The sequence below is a fragment of the Hippichthys cyanospilos genome, chromosome 13 (genome assembly GCF_059441005.1).
Source record: "Hippichthys cyanospilos isolate Australia breed blue-spotted pipefish chromosome 13, RoL_Hcya_1.0, whole genome shotgun sequence".
NCBI lineage: Eukaryota > Metazoa > Chordata > Actinopteri > Syngnathiformes > Syngnathidae > Hippichthys > Hippichthys cyanospilos.
Genome location: NC_142381.1, coordinates 14,628,728 through 14,653,748, shown reverse-complemented (window position 1 = coordinate 14,653,748; position 25,021 = coordinate 14,628,728). Strand labels below are relative to the sequence as shown.

Sequence of the window (25,021 nt, the reverse complement as noted above, 5' to 3'; positions counted from 1 at the left end):
AAGGCCGCCTATGGTGAGAATTCTCGCATTTCCATTGGCCCCAGCTCAAGAACATCCGCTTTTGATTGGCCGTAGACGACGCTTGTCAAACAAGGAACCATAACGTCATGTTAGGTTTACCAATATCACGAGGCTGAATAACGAACGTCAAGAAATGACATGGAAGACCAACTTAACTGGTAGCTAGCTCTACCGTTTCATGTAAACTCGTTTTCGGTCACGTTCATGTTTCAAGACAACCGCGAGGCCACGCTTGGACCTTTCTCACTTGCATTGATTCAACACAAGGAATTGTGAATGTCTGGAGAAATTAACACCAGAAATGTCCATACGTAAAACTTTACTGTTTGGCCATAGGTGCGACTTTGATGTTTTTGTGGTATGCATGTAAAGTAAAATATACATTACTATAGTTGTGAATTGTATTTGAAAAAAACATTAACTTTTTAAGATTGCAATATACACTAAAATAATGCACATGGATATATTACAAGTACATTTGAGTAAACTTTCTTGTTTAGCGTTTATCACAAAACATTAACAAAAATCTCAACAGTATTATTCGGGTGAAAATTTAATTTCAAATATTTATTTGTAAACAGCAAAAGGCAGTAGAAGACAAAATGGCCGTCGCTTGAGATGAAAAAATAATGATGGCTTCTTATTATGTTCATTCATGCTCTACCAATAACATTATCAATCAGAATATTGTGTTTCAACTATTACAGGCACATATAACCTATAACATATAACCTATCTTAAAGACAATTTTCACTTCCTCTTTAAGTGCTGAAGCAGCATGGTAAAATTGTTGATGGAAATACTACTATTTCTACTTCATGTGTGTATGTTAGTAAAATAGTGGACCAGTGGACACGTGAAAAATAGTAGTAGTCTTATATTTATTTTATTTTATTGTTTTGTTTTTTTGTTTTCGGGTGGGGAGGTTGTTGACATGTCTCAGAAAAGTAATGATACAAACATTATTAGGCAAGAGACGTTCTAAAAATGATGACGATGAAAAAGTCACAATTTTTAGTTTTAGATTTACATCGGTGTCATTTATTTACCTGCAGTCATCATGTGACTTGTCAGTTTCTTCATAGAATGGCACTTGTAGTTATTTTTAAAATGTTATACATGTTTTCAAGGGCCACTTAATTTTTTGTTGGTTAATTGAATAAAACCTTGAGTTACCACTTAGTGAGAAAAAAAAGTTAGCAAACACAGCCATCTGTTTTTCATGTTGGAGGTTGACATCCATGAAGATAACCTCAACTTAAAACAAAAAAAAACTACTTGACCTACTTAGAGAGAAAAACTTTCATATTGACTTTCAAAGACTCAATACAACAAGAAAGTGGCAGTGATAAACACCTTTGATCTTGACACAATTCATACATCTGCGCTGAGTCAAGTGGAACTTAAAAGGTCATTACACTTAGAGATGGTAAATACTATAGTTGATAGCTAAGCTTACCTTAGTAAAATCAGCTGTAACTATGCGTAAAATCAGCCTAAAGGGCAGATAGCATTGCAGGCACTAATTGGAGAATCATATCTCTGACATGTATTTACATTTGATATAATAATGTCACAGCAACAATCAAGTGATAATCAACATAAAACACACACACACACACACACACACACACACATATATATATATATATATATATATATATATATATATATATATATATATATATATATATATATATATATATATATATATATATATATATATATATATATATATATATATATATATATATCATAAATCTGTGTTTAAAGCATATTCAACTAAAAGGTAAACACTGAGAAATTGAGCTAAGCGATATGGGTTTCTAATCCAAAATCTAAAACTACCATTACTTTAAACAGTGTGTGTTGATGGTTCTACAATTCCAATTGTAACAATTTGTGCTTTTGAACCTCTGCCTGTTTTGATAATCTAGTAATTTATAGTCTATTATTTGTAATGGTTCGTCTTTGATGAATCAAGATCAAAGGCCCAAATTGACACAAGGGATTTTTTGTAAAATGCAGTTGTCAACAAACAAACTGTGACAGTAGTGGTTAAAATATGTGATGAGAATGCTTTTAAAGACCCTGTAAACTGAATTCAGATGTGTGAAGATTGTTGGAGAAAATATGCAAATACCAGATATTACATAGTACTCATTTGTGGAGATTTTATATAACCATTCACTATTGTATATCAGAACTTGAGCACATGTGTTCATATCAGAGGTTAACCAGCCCATTTTTCTACATGTTAGCGCACTGGCTATATTTACATCCAGAAAATGCGTGTTTACTATAATATCTCGCATTGCCGCTGCAATTCGGAAAAGAGTAATGATGACCTGGTGAAATTTAGTCCATTCATCATAGGGTTTAAGTATAAACACCAATATATACAGTAGTTTTGTGTTGACTGAGTAGAAAAATGCAGCAAAAAATCCCAGGAGTAGTGGGATTTGATTGACAGCTGAGTGGGCGTAGTTTTAGAACAGCCATCAGACTGTGGAGAGTGTTCAGCTTGATGAGTTTGTTTTAATTTTTCATATTTATCAGGGTTTTAAATGACGCTGATCTGTGTGGCTTGTTAAGTTTTCACTTTGCAAGGACTTAAAAATACTGTAGATGTGAGGTAATGCCTTTTGGAAAGACACAAGTTCAAGATTATAGTGCTTTGCTGATTGGTCTGCCAAATGAGTATAATTGAGGTTTAATAACTACATGGGGGTATATCTAATTACCTCATTCACTGCCATTGACGGCTATGGACGTCAAAGATACATATTTTATTTTGTTGCTTTTCCCAGACTGACACCAATATGAGTATTTGTATGTACCAAGTACCGATACTACCATATACACTTGCAATTAAATGAGGCTCTATGAAGGCATTTCAGGGGGTCCGGGAGATTTTAACACATTCATTGCCATTGACGGCTATAGGCGTTAATATTGCATATTTTCTGGGCTGAGTTAAAATAGTGAAGCCAGTCTACCTCAGTTCACAGCGATATTTCCACATTGGCATCAATATGTCGGCTGAAAACATCTCAGTATGCAATGCCTTCTTAGACGGATGGACGGACAGATAGATAGCTAGATAGACAGATTGATTGATTCGTAACAACGTAATTGTTACTACTATATGCAGAACTTAAAGTAGAGAATAAAACAGTAGATTTTATCATGTAAAGATATAAACTGTAATATTCATAGTTTTTTTTTTTAATTCAGAGATCAAATTAGACTCTACTTTACCAAAAAAAAACTGAAATAGCCGCACACCTGAAGCAGGAAGGTAGATTTGTGTGACTGTAATTTTTTTTTTTTTTTTGAGGGAAGTTTTTACCTCAGCCCGCCATCCTGAGCCCGGGCACGATTTCGTCATGCTTTTTGGGCGTGGAAGCATGTTGAGGCGCCTTTCCGGGTTGCCAGATTAAATATAAGGCCACGTTTAAGATTTTAAACAAATTTACTACGAATTTGCTTTGAATTTTTTGGCTACCAAACCCATTAAAAAATATCGCAATTGTTGCTTTAATTCTTTGAAAGTAGTTTTATGCTAACTGCCGCAGCGTTAAAGCGGTCACCCGAGTCTCAAGCGAATGCGTACTTTTGTACTTCTTGAAGTAAGTTAGTCCAGGCGCCTGGCAACCCAGCTTTCTGTTACTTTCGGCTTCATCACGCAAGGCCTTCGCCATCCTTAGCGTGCTCTCGCTGTGATTTTAAGAAGGTAGGAAATACACTCATTGTTGGCTAAACTTTGTCCGGCGTAACGTTTTATCTTCAATAACATGATTATATCTACGAGTAGGCTATTCAAACGCATTTACTCATTTAGTTAGCAGGTGTTAGCCTGGAAGCTAACAACGTAAGCTAACGTGTGGCGCAAGCTGCGAGGGCCGCTTTTGTTCTTGAACCGGGGTGCGGTAGTGTGCTCGCGCGTTAAATGGGACAAAACTGGCCATCATCATAAAATATTCACAACTTATCTCCTGTTTGTGAAACCGACAGTTGTAATTTGTCATATTCAATATTGAATGGCGAATCTCTTTATCAGATGCACAATAGTGTTCCATTTTGTGAACTATCGCCAGTCTTTCGGTAAAGCGGAACAACTTGTAATTGTGCTTGCATACGCTCAAAGTCTTACGTGTGCATTTTGCTTAATCCCCCCCAAAGTCGATTGTTACGATCCACTAGACAACAATAGTCGTATTCAAAGAGTTGATCAAAAATGATGTGAATCACGTTCGTGCGAAATTCGAACTGAAGAGAACGACTTGTTTTCCACTTTGTGACGTTGCATTCTACTTCATTAGAGATCAGAATATCGTTTGTTTTTGTTTTTTTTATATGAAAACTGATTAAAACTGCGTTTTCAAGGTTTGATACCAGATATGTCCGGTGAGGGGTACGTAGTACGAATCAGGGGCCTCCCTTGGTCTTGTTCAGTGGAAGAAGTGCAGAGATTTTTCTCAGGTTAGTCTTTTTCCATTTTTATGTCTAACCATTCAAATGAAAGGTGTATTCAAATATATGCTGCATTTCAAATTTTAGATTGTAAAATTCTTGGCAATGGCGGTGGCGTACACTTCACCTCCACAAGAGAGGGTCGCCCCAGCGGAGAGGCGTATGTGGAGCTGGAAGCAGAAGAAGACCTCAAGCAAGCCTTGAAGAAGGACAGAGAAACTATGGGACACAGATATGTGGAGGGTGAGAATAATTGCACCCCCCACCCTTCCTACTTTTAAAACTCATTTAATGTACTTCTATTTATGTTATCACAGTGTTTAAATCCAACAATGTGGAAATGGATTGGGTCATGAAGCACACTGGTCCAAACTGTCCAGAGACAGCTGGAGATGGGCTTGTGAGATTACGAGGCCTCCCCTTTGGCTGCAGCAAAGAGGAGATTGTCCAGTTTTTCTCAGGTAAGAACTTTTCTTCATCTGTGACTAGAATTTGATCTACCTTTCGTCTACCGTCAAGTCTTCCTTTTTTTGTAGACACTGAGCAATTCATATCTGTTTCATGATTTCAAACCCCTCTGACTCTGAGGAATAATTATATTCATCTTGTTCATTATTTAGATGATAAGATGACCTAAAGAAGCTAGGAATAATTTGGAGCTTTGCTATGTGTAAGGGCAGGAATGTGCTATGCAAACAAGATGTGCCGGTATTTTTTTCCTCTTCTGTTCATCTTGATTATTATACGTCATCGTTGAGTAAAACTACGCAAAAAAGTCATCCGCTGTGTGTAGGATCAGAAGGTGCGTGATTTGTATTTTTTTTTAAACATGTTTATTAATATTTTGAATCAAAATGTATACAAATATAGGATGGATATGTAGAAAATGAACAATTTAAGACATAGAAATTGATATGCATTTCCCCAACCTCCTGCCTTTAATTTTAAGGCGAGACTATGTCACGGTCTGTTTAAAGATTTAAAGAGAGTCTATTCATTTTGGCTTCCTTAACGGAAGCATACCGGCACATCTGGAATGTGATAATCCAGGGGTCACCAATTTTTGGGAAACCCTTTATTCACATTTGAAATGGCTCAAATGTTATAATTAGGGTATGATTTTATTTTAAGGCAAATTCTAATTACTATGCAAAATAAAAGGCTTAGGTGATCATGTTGGTGATCCCTGCGATAATTTTTTTTTCTAGCTCTGAGGTGTTTTTTTCTTTTATGTCATGGACGAATAGAGAAAAATAACTGTCCTCCTTTTTGCACTTCTTTTTCCTCCATTCTAATTAATAAATGATAGTTAAAGCGAAAGTCAAATAGAAAATGTTGTGTGTGTACACAAATGGTATTCTGATTAATGTGGTTTTTGAAAGTAGAATTAAGCAGATTAATCAGCATTTTCATCAACATCTGGGGGGCAGCTGTCTGCCGTCGACTAAATTGACGTCAAAGCCGTGGGCTCCCTTGTCAGTGTCAGATGACCTAACCCAGAAGATTGATGAACCGTGTGACGTCAATTGCAGTCGCCAGCAGAGGGCAGTTGAGAACAAAATGCCCCCCTCATTGATCATAATAGGTGGATTTTTCTGCTTGATTCTCACTCTGCAAACTTTAATCTAAATACCATGTTAAGACTAGCGTAGGCAGATGAAACATTTTGCATTCTATTTTTGACTCAACTTCCACTTTTGACTCCATACATTCAGTCCGTCTTTGCACTGTGAACCCCGCCCCCTACCCCTCTCGGTTTTCGATAGCCTTTGAATGAACGTGACCATGTTGAAGTAACGCGCAATGGGTCAAACATCATTTGAATTCGTGTCACCTGCCAGATTGTGTCTTCATCAACACACCGACACTAGCCTAATGTGCCCTTCTCCATCCCTCTACCCATTCCTCTGTCATTTCTTGCACTTTTCAATTGTTCCAAATCGCCAGCGGCTGGTTAACAACTCGACCGGTATGTGTGATGATGTTTAGAGTGTTCCATAAGTTTTCTCTTTCTCTCTTAGAGACATTTCTTTGTGTGATTGGGCATGTGACTTAATATGTTCCCCGCTGGGGTTATCTGTCCTTGGGTTGAAGGGTTGGAAATCGTGCCAAATGGGATAACATTGCCGGTGGACATCCAGGGGAGGAGTACGGGGGAGGCCTTCGTGCAGTTTGCTTCACAGGATATAGCTGAAAAGGCTCTAAAGAAACACAAGGAAAGAATAGGGCACAGGTGGGGATGGTTGGTTGGTTGGCTGGAAACATTGCTTTTCTTATGGTGTGCACCCGCAACATGAACTCACTGACACTTGTTTTAATTTATACCACAAACACACTAACCTTCATGACAAAATGCAACACCTTGTTCCATGTAAAAAAAAAATAATAATAATTTGAGCCCATTGATACAAATTGTGGCAACAAAATGGTATGTCAGTAGCAGACTGTGTAGCGGCTTGTATTGGTAAGGATCATCTCTGGACGCCAGGGAGATGGAGCCCACCTTCACAGGTAACACTGACCCGCTAAAACCGGGACAATGCCACAGTAATATTTCAGGGCATTTGATTTTTGAGCTCCCAAGTACATTCAGGTAACCATAAGAAAAGTCTAAGGCCCTTTTCAATTTAACTCCATTTAAATGTACATAACCTTAGCAGATTACTGTATTACTGTGACTGGCTACACCAAGATAGTTTGTGCATAAGAAAACCCCGCCCCTAACTCCTCCCCGTTCCCTCATTGTGGCCTTTCTATGCACACTAGGTACATTGAGATCTTCAAGAGTAGCCGCGCCGAGGTGCGAACCCATTACGAGCCCCAGCGGAAGCCCCTGGGCATGCAGAGACCGGGCCCGTATGACCGGCCTTCTGGCGGGCGCGGCTACAGCATGATGAACCGCGGGGGCTCCTACGACCGAATGCGCCGCGGAGGCTATGGAGGAGGTGTGTCGAGTGGACGAAGAAGTGAAAACCGATTTGGTGATCATTTGCTGCAACCTTCTCTCCCAATTTTATGCCAGCGTGGCATCCAATTCGGAACCGAGAGCTAGTTCCTCCTAAAACGGTTTGATCTCACATATACATTCAGGCGTTTCGGACGGGCGGTACAACGACGGCGTCGGCTCGTCCTTCCAGAGCACAACGGGTCACTGTGTCCATATGAGGGGGCTTCCTTACAGAGCCACCGAATCAGACATCTACATCGTAAGGCCGAGTTGACTTCGCAAGGCGAAATTAGATGATTGCGAACGCTTCGGCCGCCGTCTCGGCGACATTGTACCGTGTTTATAAAGCGCATCTCCTTTGCTTGTGGCAGTTCTTTTCCCCGCTGAATCCAGTGCGGGTTCATATTGAGGTCGGCCCCGATGGCAGGGTGACGGGGGAGGCCGACGTTGAGTTTGCAACGCACGAGGACGCGGTGGCCGCCATGTCCAAAGACAAAGCTAACATGCGTGAGTTTGGCAGATGTGACGGCCTCGAAAAATATCAGAACGCGCGGGAATGTTCCTTTATCCTCGTCTTTCTGTGCCCCTTAGAGCACCGCTATGTGGAGCTGTTCTTAAACTCAACATCAGGTGGCAGTAATGGGTCCTACAGCAGCCAGATGATGGGGGGTGAGTTGCTCAGTAGTAGGGATGGGATGAGATTCGTTCGACGTGATCTTGCGAGGTTAGAACGAGAGCTAGTTTCTTTTGGCTGTTGGGTTACACAGGAGAATAGCTCTTTGTCAGTTAATGCTGTATGGCATAAAAACACCACCGAACTTCAAAATAAACCTCGACGTAACCAATAACGTCGCAAACGCCTTTGTATGTTCTTTTTTGAAGTTTGTCCTGGAAGCGCGTCGCGGCAATGACTATAAATTGACTTAAGCCTGTTGCTCCAGGGGACACTAGTCGTTCTGAAGTCATGTTCAGGCGCTAACTCAGGACGTTAAAAAAAGGATCTAATCAAGCTGACTACGTATTGTACGGTGCCTCCCGCCAGCGGCGTTTAGCATATTAGCCGCTTGCTAGCAGTGCTCGAGTGCTCCGTATCATCTGGCAAGCGCAGTCGGCTTACCTTTCAAAGGCAGGCGAATACTCAGATGCTGACACAGTTGCCGTTCGTACCGATCGCTTTTCAACAAACAGGGCTGACTCAAATGTGTTCTGTGGTCTGCAGCGTTTTTCACCAAGCAAAAAAAAAAAAAAAAAAAAACAATAGGTGCAGCTCTACAGGAGAAATACAGAATGCTCTGATTACTTTCAGATAACCTGTGTGGTGATGTCTTCTTTCATGTTTACATTTTGGATGCTAGCTTGTTAGTTGTGCCTGCTCGATGGATAGAGGAAAAAAAAAAAAACTGGAAATTTTTCCAGGCATTACTTTATTTTACAAATTTTACGAGTCTCGTCTCGTGGGATTTGCCTCTTGTCTCATCCCTACTGTGTAGCCCAAGCTCTTTTGAGTGATTTCTTGACAAAAAAAGCCCACAGAATATAATTTTTCATGTGTTTGTCCTCACAGGTAGTCAGTCATCTTACAGTGGCGGCCAACTGAGCTCAGGATATTCTGGCGGATACAGCAGCCAAGGAAGCATGGGCGGCTACAGTGATTATAGTAAGTGCCATTGCGTTTGCCCTGAATGCATCACTTTTTTTTTTTTTTTTAAAGTGTTGATCACCTCGGAACTGTGTGGTCCTATATTGTGTATTTTCTCCCTCTTGTTAGGTAACCAGGGCGGCATGGGTAGCAGTTACTACGGTGGAGGAGGAGGCAGTAGCAGAAGCTCTATGAATGGACTTGGTGGAGGATGGGGAATGTAGTTCCACCCTTTGGTTTTCTTTTTTTTTTTTTTTTACCGTTGTTGTACCGTTAGTTTTTGTGAGGATTTGTTTTGACTGCAATTTGCGGAAATGTCCTGAAACGTCTCACAAAGGTCAAGGTGAAGTTATGAAGGCATTGAGGGGTGGGGTTTGTAATTTTTTTAGAGCGTTTGCTTGTGAGACCCTGTCCTGTGTTTAGGGTGCTCTAGTTTCATTGCCACCTTTTTGTGATTTGTTCCAAAATGCAACTCATCTTTTGTTGCTGTTTTACCACATTTTGTATGTCAGGAGTGCATGAACAAGTGTTTTACACCGCAATTCAGCTTTTACCACAATGCTTCATTTAATTTACAGTGGTACAATGTAAATCAAAATCCCGCATTGACGTTTACAGCATGGAAGGTGTGACCAGTTAGTTAGTAGGCACTTGTTTTGTTGACGGTAACCATCGAGAGCAACTCAGTATGGAATTTGTTGACATGAACTGTCTGTCTTCTGCCTGTAATGCTTTTTGTCTTTTCTGTGGGCAAAGTGAATAAACTAGTTGGACTGTCATGGAAACATTGCAAATTTTATTCATTCGTTAAACAAGTTAAAAATACTGTGATTCCCCAGATTATAGAAAACAGCTCTTCAGAGTGTATACAATCCACCATGTGCATGAATACATTCTAAAATAGATTTTTGTCATTCTATACACAATTTGCAAAGATGTACAGGACCGATGTAAACTTAGCTACAGCAGTGTTAGAGCATTATACAATATGAATAATGAGACAATTCTGGGAAAAAAATAACTGGAAATTCACTACATAGGGAATAGAAACTCGGACTAGATGTTCATTGTCCTGCGTTTATTCTCCCCCAGGAAAATGAAATGTCCTTAACTGTACTACTATAAGCATGTACTGAATTTCAGTTCACACGTAACACCAAAGTGACATTCATCAACAAAATGTGGCTAAACATTAGTGTCTGTATGGCGTGAGATCCAAACCTTGGCGGGTCAGTGTTGTGTCAGGAAGACTGAGATGAACTCCTCTGCAGCAGCAAGGCGTGGCACATGTCACATACCCGCACGGGACGAGGATACGAAGGTAAGGCCAGTTCGTTACTGGAGCAAGTGCTGCAGTAAATATCCCCGCAGTTCCTACAATGGTGCTGAAAACAAAATGGTGTGAGGCAGCAACACCAGAATATTCAGGTTAGACCGACTTACCTTTCGGCGTGAGATGGAGAACTCCTTTTGGCATTGCTTGCATTGCGTGGCCTCGTCATCTTTTAACCAGGCGTGGCCCTGCAATAAACAATCCGCTTTTAAAAGCGTCCGGAACACATCAAGCTAGGTATATGTTTCCCATTGTACCTTCAGGGCTTTGTTAACCTCCTTAAAGTCCTCCATCTTGAGTTTTGACCTAACCGGATGTACATGAAATTTGTACGTAAAATTTCATTAGCATCAATAAAAAATAAGTCAACTAAATGAGCACTGACTGGCTGAGATGGAGGCCCATTTCTTGCAAAGCTTGTTCCTGCTCCTCGCATATTTGCTGCAGCTGCTGCTTTTCCTGCTTCAGATCCTGCAGCTCCTGGAAAAAAAAAAAAGGGCATGCCTTTCATCAACCAGATTAATCCAATGCAGTGTTCGATATACAACTTGGAAATCACTGACGGCCTGCAAGCCTTGGAGTTGTTGCAGTTGCGTGCGAAGCTCCGTGCTGTTGTCCTGCTCCCTCTGAAGGGCTTTTTGAAGGCCTTGTCGCTGTTCTCTCTCTACCAGAAGCTCCTTCTCTAAACCCAGCCTGAAAAAAAAAAAATCCATATACTGGATAATAATGAGACAGTTTTCTCTCTGGTGAAGTATTTCAGGGAAGTCCCACAGGGAGGAGGTCCCAGGGATAACTCCTCAATAGTGGATGGACATTTTACTTTGTAAATTTTTCCATATTATATATTATATATATTATTATATTTCCATCCAGCTTATTTCATACATAAGCTTTCAAGGCTGATTGTAATTTTTTTATTCTGGTCCTGCGCTGCAGCTACACAAAGGAAGGGAGAATAAACAGCTAATGGAAATAGTAATTCACCTAAATTTAATGCACGATTGTGACTTTTTTCAACTTAGATTGGACAAATAATAAACAAGTACAACTATAAACTCCACTAAAATTAAGCGTAAAAAATGATTAACCAACTGTAAAAACTAATGAACGCTAACTAAATACGAAGAAGAAACTAAATACATTCACAGTGTACAACTACAATAAAGCACACACACCTTAGTGCGTCCAGGTCACTGAGTTGTTTTTCAAGAGCGCTCACTTTTCCCTCCAGCTCAAGCCTCAAATCTTTATCTGACTGGTCGCTCTTCTTACGATCCTTTTCTGAGTTCTGCAACCTAAAAAGCACAACAATTATTTGACATGGGTCTTCAACGTTAACTACTGCATTTTTTCAAGTATAAGTCAGTATTTTTTTCTTTGTGGTTTGACCAGGGGTGCGACTTATACCTACATGTGAAATGATCAACACAATATTATACAATTCCAAATGTAATTTTCACCAACAACCGCAGGAGAGCACTCTATGCCTGTGTATCTATACCTGCTACTTGCGCACATCTTACAATTTATCCAGTTAATTTCTACATTAATAAAAACTACTGAGAAGGACTGAACAAAAGTGACATCAAATCCAGATTATATCCTGCAGATTAGAAATATGCAGCATTTTTTGGCCGGTGTGACTTACACTCCAGGGCGACTTGTAGTCGGGAAAACATGGTAGTACACAAAATCGTACCTCTGTTCGAGTTCCGCCATGTCTTTGGCCATGTCGTCCATCTTGCGCTCCAGCTGTTCAGCCTCTGCCTGTTTTTTGGCCGCCTCCCGTTCAAAGTCCTGCAGAAGCCCACAGCTGGTCAAAATGTATCTCGTGTACGACCCCAAGTGGAATTACCAGCACGTGCCTGTGCTTTGTGGAACATTTGAAGATTCAGAGCTTTGACTTGGTCCAGCTGGAGCCGCAAGGCAGCCAGGGTGTCCTGTTTCTCATGCGAGTCCTTCTCCAGCAGCTTCATGGCCATCTCCATCTCCTGCTTCAGTCCCAACTGCAGCTCCAGCTCTCGCTCTAGCTCCTAAACATTGCCAACGCGTGAGATTTAGACGGTGATTGTCATGCCAGTAGTTTTATTACTATTAATCTGTTCTCGCTATAATAATAATAATATATATTGGATAATAATAATACTTGGATACTAATAATTGGAAAACAATATTGGAATCCGCATTAAAAAAAAATAAATATCCCTACGTGTATGTAGCATACATATAAATGTTACTGTCCAGTCTGAATATGGAGCTAATCATTGAGGTTTTATTATTCTGTGCTCAAAACAGAAATGAGAATAAAAAATGAAAATATGCTGTCGACATCTTACCACTCAGTCACAAAATTCAAAAACTGACATTAATGTGAAGTTAAGGAGCATTTAATGTCACTAAACCCTGAACCCCCACATTTATTTTCCCTTATTTGGGTTATGACCACCTAGTAAATGGATTGCTGACCTGGTGAATGCGTTTTTCCTCCTTGTACTGTTTCCACACAACGTTGTACATCTCGTCCAGGCCTTGCCGGGATTGTCTGTACGTCTCCAGTTCCACCTGGCTGTCCTGAAGTGCGGCCTGGAGATTTAAAAACAAAAAACTAGAAGTTAGTTTATTTGTCCTATTAGAGGCCGTGTCAAATTGAAGCACTAGCATTCCTACCTCTTCCTTTTTCTGACTGGCCAGCAAGATCAGCTGGTTGTCCTGTTTGAGCTGTTCCTGTTCTTCTCGCAGAGCGTTGATTCTGTCTGTCGCAGCCGTGAGCTGAACGAAAAATAGGCAATCAGACGAGATTGGCGGAGTTGCGTCGGTGCTGAGGGTTTTTGGCCCTGTAGCACGCTAAATTAACAATGATAATTGCTTGGATTGATATATGGAGGGCTCCTCATTGACAACCGATTCCACTTCTGACCTCTTCCACAAGTTTGCTGTTGGTTTTCTCGAGAGAGTCCATCTTTGCGTGAAGATCTGTGACGGTGCCACTCAGGTGACGGTTCAACTCCTCGATGTAATGCTTCTGATCCAAGATGGCGGTCATCTTGGCGTTACTGAAAAGGTATGGGTGCGAGAGAAATGGCACAAAGGTGAAAACCCTCTGGAATTGTTTACTTTTTGACAACATAGGCATGAAGATACAGTACCAGTCAAAAGTGTGGAAACACCATCCAATTTAGTGTTTTTTCATTATTTTAAACATTCCTGAAATTTTGATTAAAACCTTTAAAGCCATCAACATGAAGAAATATTGATGAAATTATTTGTTTGATTAAATACTGTTAATCTAAATCAAACGTATTTCATAACTGAGATTATTCTCAAATATGACCTACTTCATGACCTGTAATGCCCCTCGGTTCAAAGCTGTGCACATTCAAGACTTTGTGAATTGAAATTCTTGACTTCTTGATGAGTTTAAGACTAGTTGTTATAAAACTAATTTACAACTCTAATTTACATTTGACAATTGATCTGAAAGCAGATACTCACTCTTTTGGGGTCTCAGTGCTGTTAGAGTCTTTCAAATAGAGGGAGAAGTCAATGACTCCTACCTAAATAAGAGAAAACAAAAATACCTCTGTGTGTCCTGATTTAATGAATGACCAGGTATGAGGTACGACGGCTCACCTGAGAATCCAAATCTTCGCCCTTAATACAGAGGTTAGCATCGAGTACATTGAGGCCCACAAGCAGCCCCCCCATCACCGCCCCTTCCTCCTCCAACATCAGGGCTCCGGGATCATAGAACTCACTGTCCGGAAACAAACATGAATTATATTGGAAACTGCCAACCTTTTAGAGAGAGAAGTATTCAACTATCGCCAACCTCAAGAGATCTTTGCAGTCCAGCAAGGCTTTCAGATAGTCGGCCATTGTTTTTTGCATGAGGGCTAAATGCAGCCATGCCCTCCCTCTCCCCAAACCAGTCCTAAAAAGATGAAAAAGGCCCATTTTAGTCATCCATCTGTTCATTTTCTTAACCACTTGCTGTCTGAATTAATACTTGGTGGACTGTACAGCTTTGTCCACCAAGTTCTCACTTAACCCAACAAGTATGAATTCATGGACTTTGGATTCTTGGCCTATTATAATAACAGTTTTACTGGCAAATAATAGGCCAAGCTTTACTTAATGCCAGGCAGGTCTCGGGCACTTGTGGCAATGTTGGCAGATTCTGGACACAACCGCTCAGTCAGCTCCAGGGGTCCCCAAATGGATTTGTTCTGACCGATAAAGGTCTTCTTGGCTGAAAAAAAAGACCATGTGACTTTGAACTGATATTGAAACACGCAGAATGCCATTGCAGTTTATGTTTAACAAGCGTGTTACTTTTTAGCCCATGTTTGAGGCAGTGCTCCAGGACTAAGAAGAACTGCTGCAAGGGTGGGTACTCTGAGTCCAGCGTCCGGCCCAAATTCAGTGATGACTGGATTAAAACCTTGATGCTGAGCTTCAACATGCTGAGAAGATTGGATCTTTCGATTGCCATTGGGTCTTTGGGAGGCAGCACTGAAATTTTAACAGAAAGCACAAACATTTTATTAACACAGGTCAACCCAGAATGGAATGGAAAAGAATAGAATGTTTATATTGTCATTCTACAGTAGGTATCAAAACTAAATTGGGAGTGTTGCTCCAATTACATATTGAATTAATTAAAACAATAAATAGATTAACTAGTAGAGCATTCACAGGAGTGCAATTGTTATTGTTGGGTTCTTGTTTTGTTTTGTTGTTGTTATTGAGAATGTTAATAGCGATGGGGAAAAAGGAAATTAAACACAACAAATATGAACACAACAATCTGATTAATATTGCATTGTGAAATGTGAATTACGGAGCAAAATACACCGGTTTCTATCCATTTAAGGGGTGGCCATTTTCTCACTGGCTATCGCCCAAAGATGACCTTCTATGCGACTGCATAACTGCATTTAATGTATTACTATAAAGACTTTAATTCGGGTAGGATTCCACCTTAAACGCTTAGAAGTTATGAGTAAAGCACTCCTTCGACTGAAAATGAGGACAATCAGCGGATTGCATGCCTCAAGGATCTCGAACAAATGCTCTAACGGCTTTCCGTGGAATAGACACCAGTCAGACGTCAGAGAATTTAATGCAAGTTAAAAGAAGCCCGCATGACGACGAAGCCTTAAAATCAAGATTTCATGTCTGAAAGTCATGTGTGTTGACATCTGACATCTAAGTAAAAGTAAAAAAAGAAGTGTCAATTAAAGCCGAAGGAGTCAGTAATCTATCCCACTCACCTGGAAGTTTCTTTCCCATGCGGGCTATATCAATTTCTGGCTCTTTTTCACTCGCGGGGCACTCAACGGAGTTCCTCCGGGCAGAAGCGTAGCTGACCCCGCTACTGAGCGTTTCGGTGGCCTTGCGAGCCAGCGACAGAAGGGGAGCCGACCAGCTGGTGTCAAGCGGCGACCTTTCAGCCCGGGCGGGCGCGTTATTGTCGGAGGAGTTGTCGTCAGTCTCCGTGTTAGAAAGTTTGTCGAGCGTTGGCTCTTGTTTTGTGTCGCCATCCTCTGCTGCTGTGTTTACTTCCCCTAACTCGTCGGCCATGTTTACGCCCCCTCCCTTCTCGCTGAATAATCACGTGACACGTCACACCGTAACCTTCTTGGTGGTCATTAAAGGTAGCAGAAACCTTTACTACCGCCGCTTGTTGACTGGAGTATGAATTACATATAAAAGTTTTCAATTTACTGGATGTTACAAAAAGTGGATTACGGTACATAAGAAAATGCGTTTTTAAAAAAGTTCAATTGTGGAATAATTATGATAGAATTGGGAAGGTGTGAAAAAATAGGTTAAAATACAATGCTGCAAAGATATACTGTATCAAAAAATTGTAAACCTTGAGAAATTGAACAAAATCCGTAATCCTTCATTCATTCTTCATTTTCCATTAATGGCAGATATTTCTTTTATTTTTATTTTTTTTTTGGGGGGGGGGGGTGGATTCTATACTACGTGTATAATTCATGTGTACATTTACTGGATAACATGACTTTTTTGAAGATAAGTTTAGAACTTCTAACTACTTTTGAACCTATAAATTACACTAATGTGTGTTATCAATCAATCAATCAATCAATCAATCAATCAATCAATAGCATTCCACTATAACATGAGACGTCAATGAAAACGCCAAAACCTCTTTTCGTGAGCACACTATATGACGTAGTAGGGTAGTTTGAAAGGGTCCAAAGAAAACACATGTCCACTAATTGTACTACTTTTAATCGCCACAAGGTTGTGCGCGCGAGCAGTAAAAATGCTCTCATGCCTTGTTGCTTCTGCCTGTCCTTCATTACCCCCACATCTTAGTGGTTATTAGTGGTGAATGAATAAATTATGAACATCTGTCAGTTATTAGTCAGTATCTACTAGAGTTTCACTCTGTGTTGTCAATACTCTGTGAATCCCCGAAGCCACAGTGCTCTCAAAAATAGAATAACTGCCCACCAATTTTAGTGCTTATTTAATACATTGGAATGGAACGGTCTGTGACTGCTGAAATGTACACATTTTATTGTTTTGTATACATTTATTATTTTTTTAATTGTCAATACTCCACTGGGTTCCAGCATCGTTACCTGGATGTGTTGCGGATAATGAATCTCAAAACAACGTGAGTGTGCGTGCATGCGAGCATGTGTGTGCGTGTGTATGTGGGCGCGGCCAAGATCCAGTGGCCCTTAAATACGCCGGAGCCTCTCTTTTGACGCTCTTTCGCTCCGCATTACACACGTGTTAAATAAGAGGTCGAAGCCTGGAATAAACTGACGCAAACCCTACCAGAAAAAAAAAAAAAAACAAAACCAAAAAATAAAACAAAAAACAAAGAAGGATTATACATTTCTTTTTTATTTTTTTAAAATCCTACTTCAACAAGTCTTACCATCATGAGGATTTGGAGTGTTGTGCTTTTGCTGCTTCACGCACTGGGTAAGCTTCCACGTTGAATAATTTCAAATTATTTTACTTATTAATGTCTCCATCTGCGTGACACCGTGCAGCATTTGCGTCGTCATAAAAAGCCGCAAGCCGCGAGTGAGCTATAAAATGACTTGTAAACCTGCTAACCTTTTTTTCAGCCAGACATTTTCTCGATGCCAGGACTATCCAGAAGCTAATGGGGGCGTCTCGCTATTTCAAAGCGTGCTTTTATGTAACTGGATCTGGACCCATTTATTTTTAACCCATATTTTTGCCTGACATTCTCTTAGCACTCACAACTCTTGAACGTAAAGAAATATACTTACATGGATCAATTGAGTTTCAATAACAAAAGTGCCTCAGGGATATCTCTTTGGCAATGTAAATGTTGCTCCGTGTGCCCTTGAGCAAGGCAGGGGATAAGTGCACTACCGCTGGTGATTTGTGAAAGACTTTGGTGTCCAACAAAAAAGGCTCGTGATTTCAGTCCAACCCCCCTTTCAAAGGCTCAGGAGCATGTTTCAACTTGTCCACATAGGTCCGCCCACCTTGGCACCCTCCTCACTTATCCCCAGTGTCACTAATCCCAGTTTAAATACTTCCTAACCTCTTCCCATTGTTTTCTTTTTATCAAGTGGTGTCCAGACCGGCGTGCGGCGCGGCGGTGGACCGTTATGACAGCGACAGGCAGCGGCACACGGCTGTCATCAACTTCCAGGACACCAGCCATGACGGAAAGACGGAGGAGGAGATCAGAGGAGGCGCAACGGTCGCCACATCAGAGGATGAGGATGAGGAGTATGATGATGAATTTTACGACGATGGGGATGAATATGAAGACAGCACGTCCGGGGATGATGAAGTGGAAATGCCAAGAGGTGAGATTTTTAAAATCATCACATATAAGAAACACTTTTTGTCAGATATGTTGACAATGTGTGTGTTTTATTCAGTTGCTATGGCGAGCAAGCCCCGAGACCCATCTGCTATCCTGGAGGCGGAAAGCACGGAAGGACAGAGACGGAGAGCAAAGGGGAGAAAGAAGGGGAAGGGCAAAGGAAAGAAGAGGAATCCTTGCCTGAAGAAGTATAAAGATTTCTGTATTCACGGAACCTGTCAGTACCTGAGGGACATTCGACTTCCCTCCTGTGTGTGAGTACCACATTCCTTTTTAAAGAAAAATAGTAAGGAATCATTAACAAAATAATGGTTTGACTTATTAGGTAACTTATATATCGGGGAGGAAAATGTACTTTTGCAAATCAACAAAAATTAACATTAAAATTAAAACATTCCATTCAAACAGGGGTGTCAAACTCATTTATATCGTGAGCCAAATTGTATTTGTAGTTTCTTTCAAGGGCCCGGAATGACTGTGAAGTCAAATAAATTTTAAAGTTTGTCACGCACTTACGTAGTTTTAAAATCGGAGGCCAGTCAAAACTGTTCAAAAGAGAGATTGGGAACAAAAAATGCTTGTCGTTTCCCCCCCAAAATTAAAGTCAAAGACAATTTGCAAGTTTGTTATTTTAGCCAGAAACTTGAAGACAAATCAGCATTTCCCGGGCCACATAAAATGAATTGGCGGGCCCGATCTGGCCCCCGGGCCTTGAATTTGACACCTGTGCATTAAACTGTACCATCTTTGAATCGTATTGTACCCCATGTATCAATTTACGCATCAAATTGTGTTTTATTAAATCAGCATACCAAGTTTGAATTGATTTGATTACGATTAGGATGAATGGATTAGTTTGCACCCTGGAGGGATTTTACAAGTTGTTACATTAAAAAGAACACGGCAAATGCAAGGACAGCTGTAATATATAAAACTAAGTCGTAATCCCAGTGAATCAAACCGAATGGAATTATTCACTTCAAAATGTACTCAAATCGTATTGTACATATGTATTTGTATTATATGCAAGGTTCTACTCAGGAAAATGTTGTGTCTACCTCATCCTAACTCAAGTAATGAATAAAACATCCCGTCCATGTACAGGTGCCACCCGAGTTACTCCGGGGAGAGGTGTGAGTTCTTTACCCTGCCCGTTGAGAAACCTCAGGAGGGCTACAACCGCACCACCGCTCTGGCCGTGGTGGCCGTAGTGCTCTCGTCCATCTGCCTGACAATCATCGGCCTTTTACTCATGCTCAGGTGTGCCCAACAACTCGTGAGGACACCCGGTTACACATACATGTACACACTAGAGCTGTCTAGGGAATTTGAAAAAAATTGTGTCATAATTAGGCATAAATAGCCGTTTAAGCCCCGTTTTCTGATTGATTCCAGGTTTCACAAGCGGGGAGCGTATGATGTAGAGAATGAGGAGAAGGTCAAGTTAGGGTTAGCGTCCAACCATTGAAGAGACAATGAAGGGTGAGTACAACCTCAGTAAATAGTATGCAAAGGGGCATTTAGGAGTTTCCTATTAAAATTTGCCACAGAGGAAGAACTTAATTTGAAAAGTATAGCTAACTTTTGGCTCAGTTACCACCTTGTGCTCCCTGCAGTTAATAAAACAGGAATAGTTTTGGACATCACCTCACCTATAAACAGCGTCAGGAACCCCTGATTCAGTTGATGATTTATGGGTAGTAGTTTGTCACAATGCCTGCAGAAGTACTACTATTAGCATATCTAAACATTCTCCATGAAGGAGCCAGATGGGCGCCTTAATCTTGAGCAACGATTGGAAGTTTAAGTAATGGCATGGTCACACTTTTTCATCAGCGCTACTTGGAGGTCACACAGGACCACATAATTCGTTACCAGACCCCCAATTAGCCATTCCCGGTCAAGAGAAAGGGCGGGGAAACCTAGGGGTAGGCCATATTTACCTTGTGAATGAATTTGGCCTGGTCCGCAATAAAAATCTAACAACGAAGGAAACATTGGAGGGAGGAACTGTACTTAAAAGCCCCAAATTATTTAACCAGCAAATTTATAGTACAGAAGTAAATATTGATGCCAGTTTCATCAACCTTAATTTTTAATTTGCTCCGATACAGAAATAGATGAGATAGTGTAGTCAAGAGCAGGGCTAATATCGCACACTGACGCACATTTCCTTCCACATTATTGTAGAAAATGCAACGCTTATCTCATTGTTTTCCCTCTTTTCCCTCTCGTGTTAGGCAAAGGAGCGGAGATACTACCTCAAAATAGAAAAGGAAGCGAACCACGGGAAGGAGGTCCTGGTGAAAAGCAAAGGAACACAGATGGATGAAGAAGGGAAACGGGGGTGTTAGCTTCACCCCTTGCTGGATGTTCACGTGAAAAAAAAAGAAACGGACAGCTCAGCGTATTCCTGCAGGCCTCGGGAGAAGGCGGCCACATCTGAAAGTGGAATATTGAATGGGCCAAAGGATGGACTGGAATGGAAGTGTGGCAGGCACTAGGTAATGAAAAGAAGTAGGAGAAGAAAAAAGGAACATTTGCTGCTTCTTGACTGTGTGGTCAAGTTACAGACTGAACTGAATCCTGATTTCACATCAACAAAGAAAGAGCTCAATCTGGAATTAAAAACAAACAAACAAAAAAACAGGCAGCATTTTATATTTTCCCGCACAAGTGCATTATTTTTTTCTGTACAGTAAACAATATATTTATACTTTTTAATTTATTTATTTAAGCTAACTGTATTTATGTAGGTTTTAACCTCCTTCAACAGTTCAAAATGGATGTTACAGTTGTTTTTATATTCCTTATTGGATATTATTTATTTAAGAAAAAACACAATGCTTGAGGCTCCTGGACACAAAAAGTGTTACTAAAAAAAATCAGACTCATTTTAATAGAATTTTGGCACTCAGAATATGATCAGTAGCACTGTGATTTTTTTTAAATGTGTGATTTTTTTTTTTTTTTTTTACTGATTCGTGTTTTTTCTTTTTATTATTATTTTAACTGTCATTTTCACTGAAAACAAACAATCTTAGCGGCATCCTGCACAAGTAGTTGAACACATGGAAAAGTTGTGGTTTTATTAGTGATAAATGCCCTCACTCAGAGCCGTCTGTGGCGAAATGGCTACGAAACCTTCAAAAGGGAGTCCAATATATCATTTGGCACTTGGAGCCAAATCACCGTTGAAAGAATTCTGATGTAAATTTCTTGTTTTTGTCCTTGTCTTACCACCATTTAAAGAGAAACACTTACAGTAACTATCAAGCAATAAAATGTGAATTCAAGTGTTCGCCGTTTTCAACAATTGCAGTTCTGACGTGATTTTTTTTTTTTTTTAATATGATTTAATTGAATAAATATCCAAATTCCTAATGCCTGTGTGCTGCATCTTCATTTGCTTGGCAGTCTAGAAATTGAAACAATGATCATATTGTGTTTCAATCATCAGTTAAGTAAGGTCAAGGTTTTTTTTTAGCTCCTGGTTTCGCCTCCGGAGTCTGGTAGCACGTTATTGTAATATTTTAAAACGTCCAGTCTGGGTCATGATGGATAATGGCAAGCTGTTGTGTTGGCTCAGGCTTAGGTTGTAATAATAGCAAAAATAATATTTTCATTTCCTCTTCTCGTTGACGGGGGTCACCGCTTTTTAACTCAAGCACCTGCATCCTGCACTCTCCTGTGTGACGTGCAACAGTTTCATTTTATGTGTATGGAGTTGTTGTAGACTTTGACTAGACTAGACTTTTACCGAGTGGGCGCTATAAAAAAACAAAACGATTCTAATTAGACCTAAAGTACACCCCACCCCCACACCAGAACTATATCTATTTGACCGCAACGATTGTGACCTCCAGAAAATGATTTCCGCATAGATTTTTTTTTAATGTAATTTACTTTATATTTGTTTGTTGACTGCTCAAATAACCACAACCATATTCATTATATGTTTTGAAGTAAACCCTTACTATTTATTGGGGATAGGCTAGCATTATTTTGAACAATTTCGGAAAAAAAAAGGGGATGAACCTCCAAAAGGCTTTTCAAAAATACTGGGGGGAAAAAAAAAATCTGTGAAAAGTTGAATCACTGTACATCATAAACGACCTTGGGTGAAAATAACACAAAAATACAGTGATAATATAACAATACAATATTTTCATTCTTACCGAGTCTTTGTGACATGAAGAAAATTCATAAAACAAGGGACAAAAATAGAAATTCTAAATCATGTTTCGTTTGTTTCTCAGAAACAGCAATACTGGTTCCGGGTTATTTTGAGTGTGTTTAATTATCTTCAGGGTTAACTCTTTCAGTGTCAAGCCTGAAAAAGGCAACCTATAGAATGTCGGCTGATTTCAAGCATTTTGACGCATCTTTCAAGTCTGACAGGATATTGTATTGTATGACAATGTAGACATTGGAAAGATTGAATTCTGTTGTTTACATAGAAAAAGAAAGTAAAGAGTCTATCTTCTTCTGATTTTTCATAATCACTGATTGAAAATAGGCAATTTGAGTGACACTGGTATTTTGGACAAAGGGAGAAAATGAGCATTTTTGTGAAAAGACGTGTGTGACAAAGTGACTGACACAAATATTTTTTTAGTTGCATCTGAGACGTTTCAACAGCCTTCGATAAAACATGACCAAAAAATGTGAAAATATGTTGTTGATGATGGTAAAATAACAGTTCGCATATGGCTATACTGTACCAACATTACAACAATGTGTGATTTGCATAATATTAAGGGGAGCGCTGGCCACGAGCGTCTATCCATTCATTAAAACAAGTATTTTACATGGCAAAAGTTCTCGTCCATGGCATGGGTGGTAAATTATCACAAAATAGGTTTATATCTCATGTTTACATCCATTACTAACAGTTCATTACTTACAGGTCACGGACAATAATATTTTTTTTCATTGCATGTTGAAACTGTTATAAAAGTACAGGTGTGAAATGCACCAATTTACTTGATAGAACTTAAGGCTGGTTCAATGATGAGAAATCACTTCTACCCTCTGTTATTATTAAGATATCTGCTAAATTATTATTATATTTGACCCAAAAGGGTTAATTTCAGACTCCGCAGTAAGAGACAAAATCGACAACATGTGTCCCTCTACTTATGACCTTGCAGCCACGACAGCGTTTCATTAATGCTGTCTCGACATGGCGGAACAAACCCGTATGATGTAATTCATAAATGTATCTCAATTTTCAATGAGTGACCCAAAAGTGAAATGCAGACCTCATCATTACCATCATGACTGATCAATGAGACACTTTACAGCCATGTAAATGCATTCAACAGATGTACAACGTGGCCGTTACTGCAGGTTACAGCGGCACACTCATACGGCCAACATAACAGATGTCATGTTCAAAGACGCGGCGCCAGCGAGAACATCTGAGACCTCAGCCACCCCTGGATGCCGCAGGGGGTTCACAGAAACCGCATGCAGTAAATAGTCGCAGGATGCAACAATGCTGTCATGTATGTGTGCCACACGCGGCTTTAACGAGGCTGGAGGACACCCTAAAGACCCAGCTGGACTCAAAGGCAAGCCGAAAGTGAGTCAGCCCTTGAAGTCACCTCCTACACGGAAGTTGTTACAGAGTCTGTATGTGTGTGTGTGTGTGTTGGTCTTCTGTGCTGGCGAGGGTTAACCCAACTTTTATATGTAAAAACCCACAGTACTTCCTAAGAAAAACGTAGGGAAGATGTATGGTTAAGGGTTTCATTTCCTGAGTCATAATTCTGTTTGTCACATTTACAATGGTGCCTCCACAAGCTAAAATGCTGTGACAGTGACTCAATTTATCATTGGGTATGTTTCAAAACCATCGTGAGTGAAGGTCCGCAAGAAAGACCTCCTGTATGCCTTAAAAACACGGATAAAACGATACCTTTTTTTTTTACACAAAACTCAAAGAAAATGAAGGCTCCTTTTGTACTAGCTATCTGATAAGGATGCTAGGCATGCTTGCTCAAAAAGACTTGTCACTTCCAGTTGAAGTTCACTGTAAACTACACACTAAACAAACGAAAATGAAACATTATAAACTCAAAGAAAATATTCACCCCAAACTGGACAATTTTATATCCCAAGTTCACTCACATGATAGTGAAATGCTGGAGGAAATTAATGTATCTGTTATGGTTATTCTACAAACAAAAAACATAACAATACTCACAGGCATACATTCTCTCTGCTCTGTGGGACAAACAAATATTCCTCGAGCTAAATTAGGAACATTCTCTGCTGTTTTTAAAGCATTTATCTCTTTTTTCATTCTAAACTTTGACTTGTAGAAAGGAGGTTATAACAAACCCAAAATTTTTTTGTGTCCAAAATATTTGCCAGGTCAACGTTTGAAGCATAAATTTTAGAGTATTATCAACAAATCCAACATCAAATATCAAAATTGCTACTTCTGATGTATCTGCTAATGGCTCATTTGCAATCATACTTTTATTCTAACCATTTAACTAACTCAATCAAAGACCCCGATATTTGTCACAGATACCATGAATGGAAATGTATGCGCTTTTGCGATTGCACATACGTGTATGTGTGACAGTCACTTACAGTAGTCAAGCCACATAATCCCGTCCCCTCAATGTCAAGTAGCAAAGACACAGGAATAGTGCTGTGCCGTCATGCTCACATTGCTGCTATTCCCGGGATGATGGCCACCTAGGAGTCAAAATGTGAAGAGAAGAACGT

The 25,021-nt window shown here is 39.9% G+C and overlaps 3 protein-coding genes across 7 annotated transcripts; 2 read left to right on the top strand and 1 right to left on the bottom strand.

The window, feature by feature from the left end:
* Positions 1-139: 139 nt before the first annotated feature.
* LOC148413979 (heterogeneous nuclear ribonucleoprotein H-like) lies at positions 140-9,868 on the top strand. 4 transcript variants are annotated; one of them, XM_088430847.1, is made up of 11 exons: positions 140-179; positions 4,411-4,506; positions 4,585-4,740; positions 4,815-4,958; positions 6,592-6,730; positions 7,264-7,442; positions 7,588-7,703; positions 7,816-7,951; positions 8,036-8,113; positions 9,009-9,101; positions 9,213-9,868. In XM_088430847.1, exons 1-11 carry the CDS (start codon positions 155-157, stop codon positions 9,305-9,307), a joined length of 1,257 nt encoding a protein of 418 aa, XP_088286973.1. In that variant the 5' UTR covers positions 140-154; the 3' UTR covers positions 9,308-9,868. The 4 variants fall into 4 exon arrangements, with proteins under 4 accessions (XP_088286973.1, XP_088286975.1, XP_088286971.1 ...); XM_088430849.1 differs by having other exon boundaries at positions 7,264-7,478; positions 9,209-9,868; XM_088430845.1 differs by having other exon boundaries at positions 142-179; positions 7,264-7,478.
* On the bottom strand, positions 9,858-16,304 carry rufy1 (RUN and FYVE domain containing 1). Its single transcript, XM_088430844.1, has 17 exons — positions 15,690-16,304; positions 14,749-14,928; positions 14,548-14,665; positions 14,246-14,347; positions 14,047-14,170; positions 13,909-13,970; positions 13,334-13,469; positions 13,084-13,185; positions 12,883-12,999; positions 12,282-12,449; positions 12,116-12,213; positions 11,592-11,711; positions 10,980-11,109; positions 10,802-10,896; positions 10,674-10,722; positions 10,527-10,604; positions 9,858-10,468 (listed from the first exon to the last, which is right to left on the bottom strand). The coding sequence occupies exons 1-17, from the start codon at positions 15,997-15,999 to the stop codon at positions 10,325-10,327; spliced, it is 2,133 nt and encodes a 710-aa protein (XP_088286970.1). The 5' UTR covers positions 16,000-16,304; the 3' UTR covers positions 9,858-10,324.
* Positions 16,305-17,170: 866 nt separating this feature from the next.
* On the top strand, positions 17,171-21,661 carry hbegfa (heparin-binding EGF-like growth factor a). 2 transcript variants are annotated; one of them, XM_088430850.1, is made up of 6 exons: positions 17,171-17,388; positions 18,015-18,257; positions 18,333-18,531; positions 19,382-19,537; positions 19,673-19,759; positions 20,518-21,661. In XM_088430850.1, exons 1-5 carry the CDS (start codon positions 17,346-17,348, stop codon positions 19,743-19,745), a joined length of 714 nt encoding a protein of 237 aa, XP_088286976.1. In that variant the 5' UTR covers positions 17,171-17,345; the 3' UTR covers positions 19,746-19,759; positions 20,518-21,661. The 2 variants fall into 2 exon arrangements, with proteins under 2 accessions (XP_088286976.1, XP_088286977.1); XM_088430851.1 differs by lacking the exon at positions 19,673-19,759.
* The last annotated feature ends 3,360 nt before the right edge of the window (positions 21,662-25,021 follow it).

What these genes read in the sequence shown, in the direction of transcription:
- LOC148413979 (XM_088430845.1), top strand. Translation starts at nt 155, where the DNA reads ATGACATGGAAGACCAACTTAACTG. An exon ending in AGTGCAGAGATTTTTCTCAG is followed by an intron (nt 4,507 to 4,584) that starts GTTAGTCTTTTT and finishes TTCAAATTTTAG; the next exon opens with ATTGTAAAATTCTTGGCAAT. An exon ending in CCGAATCAGACATCTACATC is followed by an intron (nt 7,704 to 7,815) that starts GTAAGGCCGAGT and finishes TGCTTGTGGCAG; the next exon opens with TTCTTTTCCCCGCTGAATCC.
- rufy1 (XM_088430844.1), bottom strand. Translation starts at nt 15,999, where the DNA reads ATGGCCGACGAGTTAGGGGAAGTAAACACAGCAGCAGAGGATGGCGAC. An exon ending in AGGAAAAACGCATTCACCAG is followed by an intron (nt 12,450 to 12,882) that starts GTCAGCAATCCA and finishes GGCAATGTTTAG; the next exon opens with GAGCTAGAGCGAGAGCTGGA. An exon ending in AGTGACCTGGACGCACTAAG is followed by an intron (nt 11,110 to 11,591) that starts GTGTGTGTGCTT and finishes TTTTTTTTTCAG; the next exon opens with GCTGGGTTTAGAGAAGGAGC.
- hbegfa (XM_088430850.1), top strand. Translation starts at nt 17,346, where the DNA reads ATGAGGATTTGGAGTGTTGTGCTTTTGCTGCTTCACGCACTGG. An exon ending in TTTGCTGCTTCACGCACTGG is followed by an intron (nt 17,389 to 18,014) that starts GTAAGCTTCCAC and finishes CTTTTTATCAAG; the next exon opens with TGGTGTCCAGACCGGCGTGC. An exon ending in GGCCTTTTACTCATGCTCAG is followed by an intron (nt 19,538 to 19,672) that starts GTGTGCCCAACA and finishes GATTGATTCCAG; the next exon opens with GTTTCACAAGCGGGGAGCGT.